The sequence below is a fragment of the Dipodomys ordii genome, unplaced genomic scaffold, assembly GCF_000151885.1.
Source record: "Dipodomys ordii isolate 6190 unplaced genomic scaffold, Dord_2.0 Scaffold22, whole genome shotgun sequence".
Classification (NCBI taxonomy): domain Eukaryota; kingdom Metazoa; phylum Chordata; class Mammalia; order Rodentia; family Heteromyidae; genus Dipodomys; species Dipodomys ordii.
Genome location: NW_012267238.1, coordinates 5,500,318 through 5,510,218, shown reverse-complemented (window position 1 = coordinate 5,510,218; position 9,901 = coordinate 5,500,318). Strand labels below are relative to the sequence as shown.

At 43.0% G+C, this 9,901-nt stretch overlaps 1 protein-coding gene across 3 annotated transcripts in view; it reads right to left on the bottom strand.

Annotated features, from left to right (window-relative positions):
- Positions 1-2,737, bottom strand: part of LOC105984062 (chromosome unknown open reading frame, human C11orf30) — a 70,879-nt gene extending 68,142 nt beyond the window's left edge. For all 3 annotated transcript variants that reach the window (XM_013014123.1, XM_013014124.1, XM_013014125.1), the window contains exons 1-2: positions 2,634-2,737; positions 845-950 (exon numbers count right to left, since the gene is read on the bottom strand). In XM_013014123.1, the coding sequence (XP_012869577.1) occupies positions 845-914 (70 nt within the window). In that variant the 5' untranslated portion in view covers positions 915-950; positions 2,634-2,737. The remainder of the gene's footprint in view (positions 1-844; positions 951-2,633) is intronic.
- Positions 2,738-9,901: the final 7,164 nt, after the last annotated feature.

Below are 9,901 nucleotides of genomic sequence, written 5' to 3'. Positions count from 1 at the left end.
AAACAAAGGAGGAGGCTGCAATGCTTGATAAGAAATGTATGCATTATCCTGCCCATGTAATTGCAACCCCTCTGTACAGCATGTTCACAAAATAAAATAAAATAAAAATAAATAAATTTAAAAAAACGTAAACAACACAAATAGTAGAGTGGCTCAAGTAGTAGAGCATCTGCCTAGCAAGAGGGAGGTCCTGAATTCAAACCCTAGTACCATTAAAAAAAAAAAAAAAAAGAGGGCACCCACGGCTCCCTGTGCAATCCTAGCTAATGTGAAGGCTGGAGCTTTCAGAATCAAGGTTCGAAGCCAATATCAGAAATAAAAAATATCTCAGAGGCCCTACCTCAAGTTAACAAGTATTAAACAAAAATAGTAATTTAGGAAAATAGTTATCACTTGTATTACTTAGAATTTACAAACTAATGCAGACACATACATCCATGAAAGTATGGTAAAATGAAACCACAAAATTATATGCATGGGGTCAAATACTGATGGCATTACCTTGATTCTAAACTTTGCATGCAAAATGGAGACCCTTGTCCCTCTCCCCCTGAAAGAAGAAAAGCCCTACCTTTTAGGCTTCAGTGAAGATTGAGATGTTAAATGTAAAGGACTCGGAACAGACAAGGTCTCAGTAAGTGTTAGATACTTGTATAATGATGACTCATGTATCATCTATGTACAAATCATGCTAGCTACTGGAGGAACAACAATGAATAAAATATAAACTAAAACTCCAAAGAATTTCTAATGGAGCATGAAATGACATACACAAATCTATGACCCAAACAGAAAGGGAAAAGAATTATACAGGAAAGTCAAGTATCAACAATGAAAATCATACCCAGTTTTCGAAGAATCCGTTTGCATTCATCCCTGCTGAGATCCAAAAGGGTTGGCCACACAACAGGCATTGCTTCTGTTTGGTAGCCCCAAAGAGCTTGTCCTCTCTACCAGAAGAAAAATTAAAACATCAAAACAAAATTAGCAAAGAACATGCAAAAGTACATTCACCTGGAGATCTAGCCACCAACTAAGAAGTAAAACCTGCAAGATAGCTCACAATTCTTTTTAACCACCACAGGTTTCAACTTCAGACAAATGAAAATTTAAAACACTATTCGAAAACAAACCCCCGAAAAAACCCACCATTTGAAAACTTACTCTTCCAGCCCGTGACTCTGGAAAAAAAACACAGGTTTTAGAGTCAGACACCTCTGATTCTACTCTCAGCTTTGTCAACTTACTGGTTGTGTGATTCTGGGTAAACTGACCCCTGTGAACCCAAGTTTCACACATTATTAAAAGACATTGTAATGGGCACTAAAGAACAGTGTATGCCAAGTTCTTTCACTGTGGCTCACAGGTAATTTTAATAAATAGATGCCAGCAACTGTGCAACCTCAGGTAAGTTACCTGACTTCTGTCCACGTCACTCATAAGTCTTGTAAGATAAAGTAAGGTTCGTAGCAACAAAGAACTCTCCCCTCAAGTTTTGGCAATGAAATATGAATTTAGACCCTGCAGTCACGAACTCATCATTTATCAAAAGTTTAAGTGCTAGGAACTTCGTGCTGGGAATTCCCTAGTCTAGAGGACAAAAAGATACAGCATTTTGAGGCTTATACAACAGCTACTGAGCACACATCCGTAAAGGTCTGTTACATCAGTGGTTGGCAGGAGAGGGCAAAATGAATGAATGGGCTTAAAGTGTAGCCTAGGAGTCAAACACTGAACCCAAAGTGGGGGAGGGGGAACCCCCCTGCTAGATCGCGTTCCAGGCGCAGGGGCTGCTAACTCCAACTTCGCCACAAGTTGACACTCCCCTCCCCCAGTCCCCTCAGCTCAGAACCAACCCCCGAGCAAGCAGAACTGGACTGCGCGCCCCCGCGGCCGGGATGACATAAAGAAAAGGGGGTGGAGAGAAGGAAGAAGGGGCAGAGCCAAAGGAATCCGCTCGCACCAGCAGCCCGTCCCCGCCTCCGGATAGGAACTCGAAGGCGGCTGGGCGACCGCCCGAATCCGGCACCACGTCACGGCATCCCGGCGCATCCCGCCCGCGGAGCCGCCCGCGGAGCCCACCGCGGCGCCGCAGCGTCCAGGGGGATTTGGGCGGCGGGGACCGGAGCCGTCCGGGGGAACCGGGATCTCTCGGAATCCTTTCCCCCCGTCAAGTGTCAGGACGCCAGCCCGCCCCGCCCCCTCTCCAAACACGCACTCCCTCGCTGCACCTCCACCGGAGCCGCCCGCCCGGGCTCCTCACAGCGCTCACCCCAATGTCAAGCCCGCGACCCGAGCCTCTCCCGCGAGCAGCCGGCGGCGGGGACCCCGGTGGGCACCCGCGCTCGCTCCCTCCTCTGAGCAGAGGACAGCTGAGACGGAACAGGCGCGCGGTCAGTCCGCTGGACGCCGGGGACTCATTCAGAGGCTCCCCATAGCTGGACCCCCGGCACCCCGGCACCGGCCCTGCCACAGTCCCTAGAGTCCGCCTCAGGGAGCCCTACGATCCCGTTAGGAAACAACGGAGGATGGGGCTGGGCGTCCCAAGCCGGGCTCCGAACGCCCGTCCCCGAGCTCCCCGGCATAGGCTGGCCTGCCAGCTCTTCCCAGCACTCTGCCTGAGAGTCACCCACCTGCCTGGCCTTTCGGCGCTCATCTAAAAGGCTCCTCCGCCAAGACTAGGGGACACCAGGAATTGGGTTTGTTTGCGGTGCCTCAGAAGGGGCAAGATGGCGACAAGTTTCAGAGCGCAGGCGCAGCCGCGCGCTGCCAGTCGGGAGGTGTAGTTTGCCTTTCCCGCCTTTCAAAAACCGGCCACCAAAAGGCCTCCATTCATTCTGTCTCTCTTTTCCTCCAGCCTTTTGAAAGGAAAAGGCAGGTGCCGCGTGGGCGGCTGGGAGTTGTGGTCCGAACTCAAACTCGGTCCTCCTTCGCTCCTGATTGGTTGCCGCGCGAGCAAGGACCGCTGGGAGTGTAGTTCCCTTGGCTTTTACATACTCCACACTAAAGTCTCTAGCTTCGCGCCGCCGTCTCCCAGCCAATCGGTTGCGCTCCCTGCCACACGTGGCGTCACACGTAGAGGTCAAGATGGCGTCGGCGGCAGATGTTAAGGCTCTCCTACAACCTTCACTCCACAAGGTTAGGGATGGTAGGATCGTAGGTCGGTCACTGTTGCGCGCTTGAAGATTAAAACACGGTTCCTCAGAGTCGTGGGGGGAGTTACTAGCGGTCTTCAGCCACCCAGAAGACAACTCGAGAAGAGGCAGTCCACGCTACGAGACCTGACGGTGGACATCACAGTTTGCCGGTACCCCCGATCTAAGGGTTACTGAGTTGCAAGCAGAAAGAGGGGACCGGAGCGTTCTCCACTTCGGGTTCCTCCACAGGTGAAGTGGGAACGGTAGTGATGTCTCGTGCCTATGTCTGTCAGAGGCAAGAAGGAGAAGGAAATTATTTGAGGCACTTCAATATGGTAGGTTAAGCCTTTGTTCTTATTTAATCCCACAGTAATTTTTCAGAGGTGGCCGAAGCCGGTGCTTTAAGTATTGTTGAAAATTCCATCAAATTTTGTCGTTGTCCCTCCTCTACATTTTACGCTTCGGTTAATATCCAGTGCGTTAGAAATGCTCAAGTCAAAAGGAAATTCTATTATGCATTCTATTGTCTCCAAGTTAACTTCTTGAGAAGTAGTTGGAGGAAAGTGGGGGACGGGGGAGGATGTAGCTCAGCGTGAGGTGTACCAGGCTCTATGTCGGTCCCCAGCACTGCAATAAATAAGTAAAAGTTGGAGGGTAGGTGTGTGTGTGTTAATACTACCGAATAGGCATTACACCACGTAAGTAAAAAGGTCTATATAAATTGTGAACCACTATGCAAACACGTGAGACTGTGCTCTTGAATGAACAGTAGATCAAAGCGAAATAAGTAATATTTAAATTTCCTATCCTTCACACACTCTCTGGTCTTCCAGTGCATCCTGTTTTGAGGACAGTTTCTTAATACTTTGAATTAAACATTTTTTGAATTGATCCTTGCAGCCTTTCCCTGAAACAGGTGTAATTAAAATTTCCCCATCGCATGAATGAGAAAAACACAAATGTTCACAGAATCTCAGTTCACTCAGCTGTTTAACCGTGGGTCTTCTGGCCTCCAAAGACCTTTCCTGTACAAGGAGTGTGGAAATGAGAGTTATGGAATAGAAATGGAAAAAACAAAGGCTCATAAAAACCCAACCTTACAATAAGAAGTAGCATATGTGTGATAAATAATTAACTGTAAATCCCCTGTTTACTCTATACCAAGTACTGTATAAACATTTTTGTTCATACTAACAATCCTTACAACACTTTTATGAAGTAGAAGCTATTTACCTAATTGGAGATGAGACACTAGGGACATAGGTAGGAAATTAAATAGCTTGCCTAAGACCATATGTAAGTAAAAGGCAGAACCAGGGTTGAAATCTAACCATTTTTTACTCCAGTCTATTCTCTACACCAGTGGTTCTCAAACCCAAGAAGAGACATGGTCCTGTTAAAATTCATTTTGATTAAGTATGTTTGAGATAGGACCTAGATCCTGTATTCCTAGCAATAGTGCTACTGGCTACCTTCCATCTTTCTTTCCTCCTATCCATGTTTCTGTCTTCTTTTCTTTTTTCTTCTTCTTTTTTGCTTTCCTTTTTCTTTTTGGAGACAGGGTCTCACTATAGAGCCAGGCTGGCTGGCTTCAGATTCATAATCCTCCAGCCTCAGTCCCCCAAGTTCTGGGATCACAGATGTGTCAGTATACCCAACTTCTAACTTTCTTTTGCATCCAGAAACTACCTTACCATGCTCTCTCATACTCCCAAGTTCCTGCCATTCCTTTAAGGATAAGACTCAAAACTACCCTCAGGGGGATTATACTACCCCTACTATTTCCTTTAGGATGAAACCAGCATTCCCATCTTTTCTCCCATGTCATTTATTACACACCTTCCTACAGAGATCAGAACATTGAATTATGTACATTTGTTTGAAAATTTCTGACTACACAACAAGCTCTTGAAGGAGACATATTAATTAGGTTTGTTCTCTGTTGTTCTTAACAATAATAGCGAAAACATCCATCACTCTGTTCCAAATGTAATATGTATTAGTTTGCTTACTATGTGCAGAGATCTTATATCCGCCCCATTTTGTGTATGGTAAAACAAAAGCACAGAGGTTAAATAGCTTGTCCATAGTAATAGGCTAGTAAAGTAGAAGAGGAATAATTTTAAATTGAGGCACTTTGACTCCAGGAAACATATGGTAATATACTTCTAAAAAAGAAAAACTAAGCTTACCCAGCTACACATAAATGGTTATAACTGCCTCTAATCTGGGAAAATGTATGAGTGTACCATCTATGTCTAAATTTTATTCCCCTATAAACTAAGTAGCTCAGTCATAAAACAGATTTCTTCAAGATGACTACCATCTACCATTCTTTATACGCTAAATCTCCTGAAGGTGTTTGTTAAGATATTACACAGATAGACAAATTAAAATAAATAAGACTTAGGAATTCATTTCTCCATTTAAAAAAAAAGCCAGGTGTGGTGATTCACATCTATAATCCCAGCACTCAGGAGGTTGAGGCATAAGGTCATTAATTTAAAGCCAGCTGAGATTATATAGTGAGCTCCAGACTAGCCTCAGCTACAGAGTGAGATCTTGTCTAAAATACAGATAAGTAAATAAATACGAAGAAAATCCTTGAGGCCAAAGAAGTCAAGTGAACTAACGAGCTCCATGAGAATTTCCTGGCAGGACTTGGGCTGGGCTTTTAATAGCTATTCTTTCCCCTGTATTACACTGCCTTTAGATTCTTACCTTTACGAAATTTCACACAAATTAATCAATGTGTACTAAAAATGGTAATAGCAAGACCAAAAAAAAAGTAAAATATGTAATTCTAAGGTAAGTGGATTTGGAAGGACAAAAAAAAATTAAGAAACTAAACTGGAGATAGTGACAATTACATGTCCAACATTAGAAACATTGGAATAGGCTAGAATTGCTTTAGAAAAGATGTGAAAGTCTTTGCTACTGCCTCTAGAACTTCCAATAAATTCTATAGGGTTTTTTTTTGTTGTTGCTTTTTGTTTTGGTCGGTCGTAGGGCTTGAACTCTGGGCTTGGGCGCTGTCCCTGCGCTCTTTAGCTTAAGGCGAGTACTCTACCTCTTGAGCCACAGCGCCACTTCCGGTTTTCTAGTGGTTTATTGGAGATAAGAGTCTCACCGACTTTCCTGCCCGGGCTGGCTTTGAACCATGATCCTCAGATCTCAGCCTCCTGAGTAGCTTGGATTGATTACAGGTGTGAGCCACCGGCGCCTGGCTTCTGTAATTTTTTATTTCCTAACTAGCTGGCTTCATTGTTTTAGTAGAATGATCCATTGCCCAATACAGTCACTGTCTTGCCCTTGCTGTCAAAGGAAGCCATCAAAGCAAATCTCCTTAAACTTTCTAGTGGCTCCCTTCTTCCAACAGCATAAAGTTCCATTTCCTCTGGAAACCTATGCTAATTATTTATGAAACCTTTTCCTAGAGCTTGGATGCTACCTCATTATCTTGACTAAAACCTGGCATTTCCTTAAATTCAGTTTCCCTTGAAATCTATCCTAGAGTTCTTCTTTCTATATTTCTAGCCACTGGAGTAAAAGTATTCTCTTAACTTGTCACTACACTTCCAGACCAACTCCCTTTGCACTGAGGCTTTCACCATTGAGCATTCCATGTAGTTTCCATTCTATCACTCAGGGAGAACATTTTCAACAGCTTGCTGTCATTGGCTTTGGATGCCCCATTGTCCATCTGCTTTGTGCTTCCTCTCACTAGTATACTTTAGTAACTGCTGATCTTCTGTGTTTGTTTTTCTGAACTATTCTTCTACTTAAATCAATAACCTCTCCAATTTCAGTGAAATCTGCAGACTTCACAGGTTCCTAATTCTCTAAGCCTAATTTACTCTGAGCCCTTATTTCACTCTAAAAATCCCAGTCATTTATTTCAAACTCATCTTAACGTTTGCATATCCATGCAACCCCCTCTCCTATACCACTCTAAAACAGTCTTCAACTTTGAATCAATTCCTCTTATACCTGTCTCTCTGTCTCTGTCTCTGTCTCTGTCTCTCTGTCTTTCTCTATATATATCTCTCTCTCTTTTTCTCTCTCTCTCTCTCTCAATTAGAGATAAAGCCTTGGGGACTTTTCTGCTTACCCTGGCTTCAAACAGAGATCCTCAGATCTCAGCCTCCTGAGTAGCTAGGATTATATGAGCCATCATTAGCATGAGCCACCAGTGCCCAGGTTATATTTCTTTTTATGTTGTTACAGATATTAATTACCCAGATATTAATTGGTACCTAATAAATTGTCCTAAAATGTATTGGCTCAAAACAAAATTTGTTTATTTTTGTCTGTTTTGGGGCTTGAACACTGGACCTGGGCACTGTCCCTGAGCTCTTAGGCTCAAGGCTAGTGCTCTACCACTTAAGCCACAGCGCCACTTCTGGTTTTCTGATGGTTAATTGGAGATGAGTCTCACAGATGTTCCTACTCGGGCTAGCTTTGAACCAAGATCCTCAGATCTCAGCCTCCTGAGTAGCTATGATTACAAGTGTGAGCTACTAGCACCTGGCAAAACAGAATTTTATAGTTTTGAAGTTTCTGGTTGAATCTTGCTTAATATCCCAAGACTTTCAGTTACCCAAAAGTTGACTGGGCTAGAAGGTCAGCCTCCAAGATGGCTAGCTGCTCACATACTTGGCAAGTAAGCAAAGCAGAAGGTCTTAGACTCCAAGTAGACCTTCCTGCATAGCTGAGCATCTATGGAATGTGGGTACCTGGTTTGCCCCAGAGCATGTGATCCAAAATGACACTATAATAGCTACAATCTCATAAAATGTACAGATAGATGGATAGATATAAAGTCACACATATGTGGTTATAAATGAATATAACATGTCCTATGAAGGAGAGTTTTTAAAACACTAGAATGTGATGAGTTGAAATATTAGTTATTGAAGACTCTTTTAAAACTCATTCTCATGATATACTAATTTATTGCTCCATTTTATATTAATTATTATTGTCTAATAACTAAGAGAAAGATCTCTAGAGAGAAAAATAATTTACTCAAGGTCAAGTATTTCTAAAAGTCTTCCAGGAACACACAGGAATTGTAAGGAATACTGATTATGCATGGCTGCATAGCAAAATATTGCTGTGGTTTAATTATTTTGCTTACAGATCTTTAGTTCGGGTAGGGCTTACAAAAGACAATTCATTTCTACTCTTCTTGATAGTAGCCATGGTAGTCCAAAGGCTGAGTGAGATATGGAATCATTTATGGGCCTATTTATTCATTTGGCTAGCAGTAATTTGGGCTGTTGCCTAAAATCTGGTGATGCTATCAGCTAGAACATTTGTATGTGGCATATGCATGTGACCTAGGCTTCCTTACAACATATGACCAAATTCCATGGCAAATAACCAAAGATAGAAAGGAGGAAGCTACTTTTTTTTTTTTTTTTGTGCCAGTCCTGGGGCTTGAGCTCAGGGCCTGGGCACTGTCCCTGAGCTTCTTTAGCTCAAGGTTAGTACTCCTCCACTTAAAGCCACAAGGCCACTTCTGGCTTTTTCTGTTTATGGGGTACTGAGGAATCGAATCCAGGGCTTCATGCATGCTAATCAAGCACTGTGTACCACTAAGCCATATTCCCAGCCCGGAAGCTGCATTTTTATAATGAAGTTTTAGAAGTAGAATAGCCTTATTTCTCTCCTAATTTTCTTTGTTTTTATGGTTGTTGTTTTGGGGGAGGGGGATTGTGCTGGTACTGGGACTTGAACACAGAGCCTAGTGCTCTCACTTCTCTTTTTCACTTAAGGCTGGGGCTCTATTATGTGAGCCACACCTTCACTTCCTCTCTCCTACTTTTGAACACTCACAAGACTATCCACATTCCAGGAAAAGGATAATAGATTCCATCTCTTCATAGAAGCATGGTAGGATTCTAGAAGGTCATATTGCGTGAAGAATATTAATGTGACCATTTTTAGAAAACATCATCTGCCACAGATCACAATTCAAGTTCCTCCCACATACTTCATATTCCTTTACCCAAGATTCCCCAGAATCTCCTGCCATTATGACAAGACTTTTAATCTAAATCAGGTCCAACTTTGAGTGAGGTTCCTCAGATTTAGTTTCTCTCAATATGAGGACTTAAATAAGAGAAAAATTATCTTTTCTCCATACCTCCAGCATACAGTGGTGGGATAGGCATAGAATAACCACTGTTGACCTTTCTGTTCAAAAGGAAAATCATAAAGCACAGACAGCAGAGTCTGTAACAAAAAACAGAGATATAACAATTATGAAGCTATTTCTCTAAGTAGGTCTTAGTCTTATGGCATAGGCATAAGATTGACCCTAACCCCACCTCTAGGGCTTCCTGAGTTCTGCTTTTTAAGTCATTCTTCCTTTTCCATTTTTTTTAAGGTTGATATTTGAGGCTGAGTAATTTCTCAGTATGCTTCCTGATCAAAAAAATTCATGAGCTGGGAACTGGTGTCTCATACTAGTAATCCTAGCTACTCAGACTGACGTCTTAGGATTATGGTTTGAAGCCAGCTAGCCAGTAAAGAATGTGACTTTTGTTTCTTATTAACCTCCAAAATGTCGGAAGTAGAACTGGGGCACAAATAATAGAGTGACACACACACACACAGAGTTCAGGCTCTGAATTCAAGCCCCAGTACACACACACACAGTTCGGGCTCTGAATCCAAGCCCCAGTACACACACACACACACACACACACACACAATCCAAACCCCAGTACACACACACACACACACACAGTTCTGGC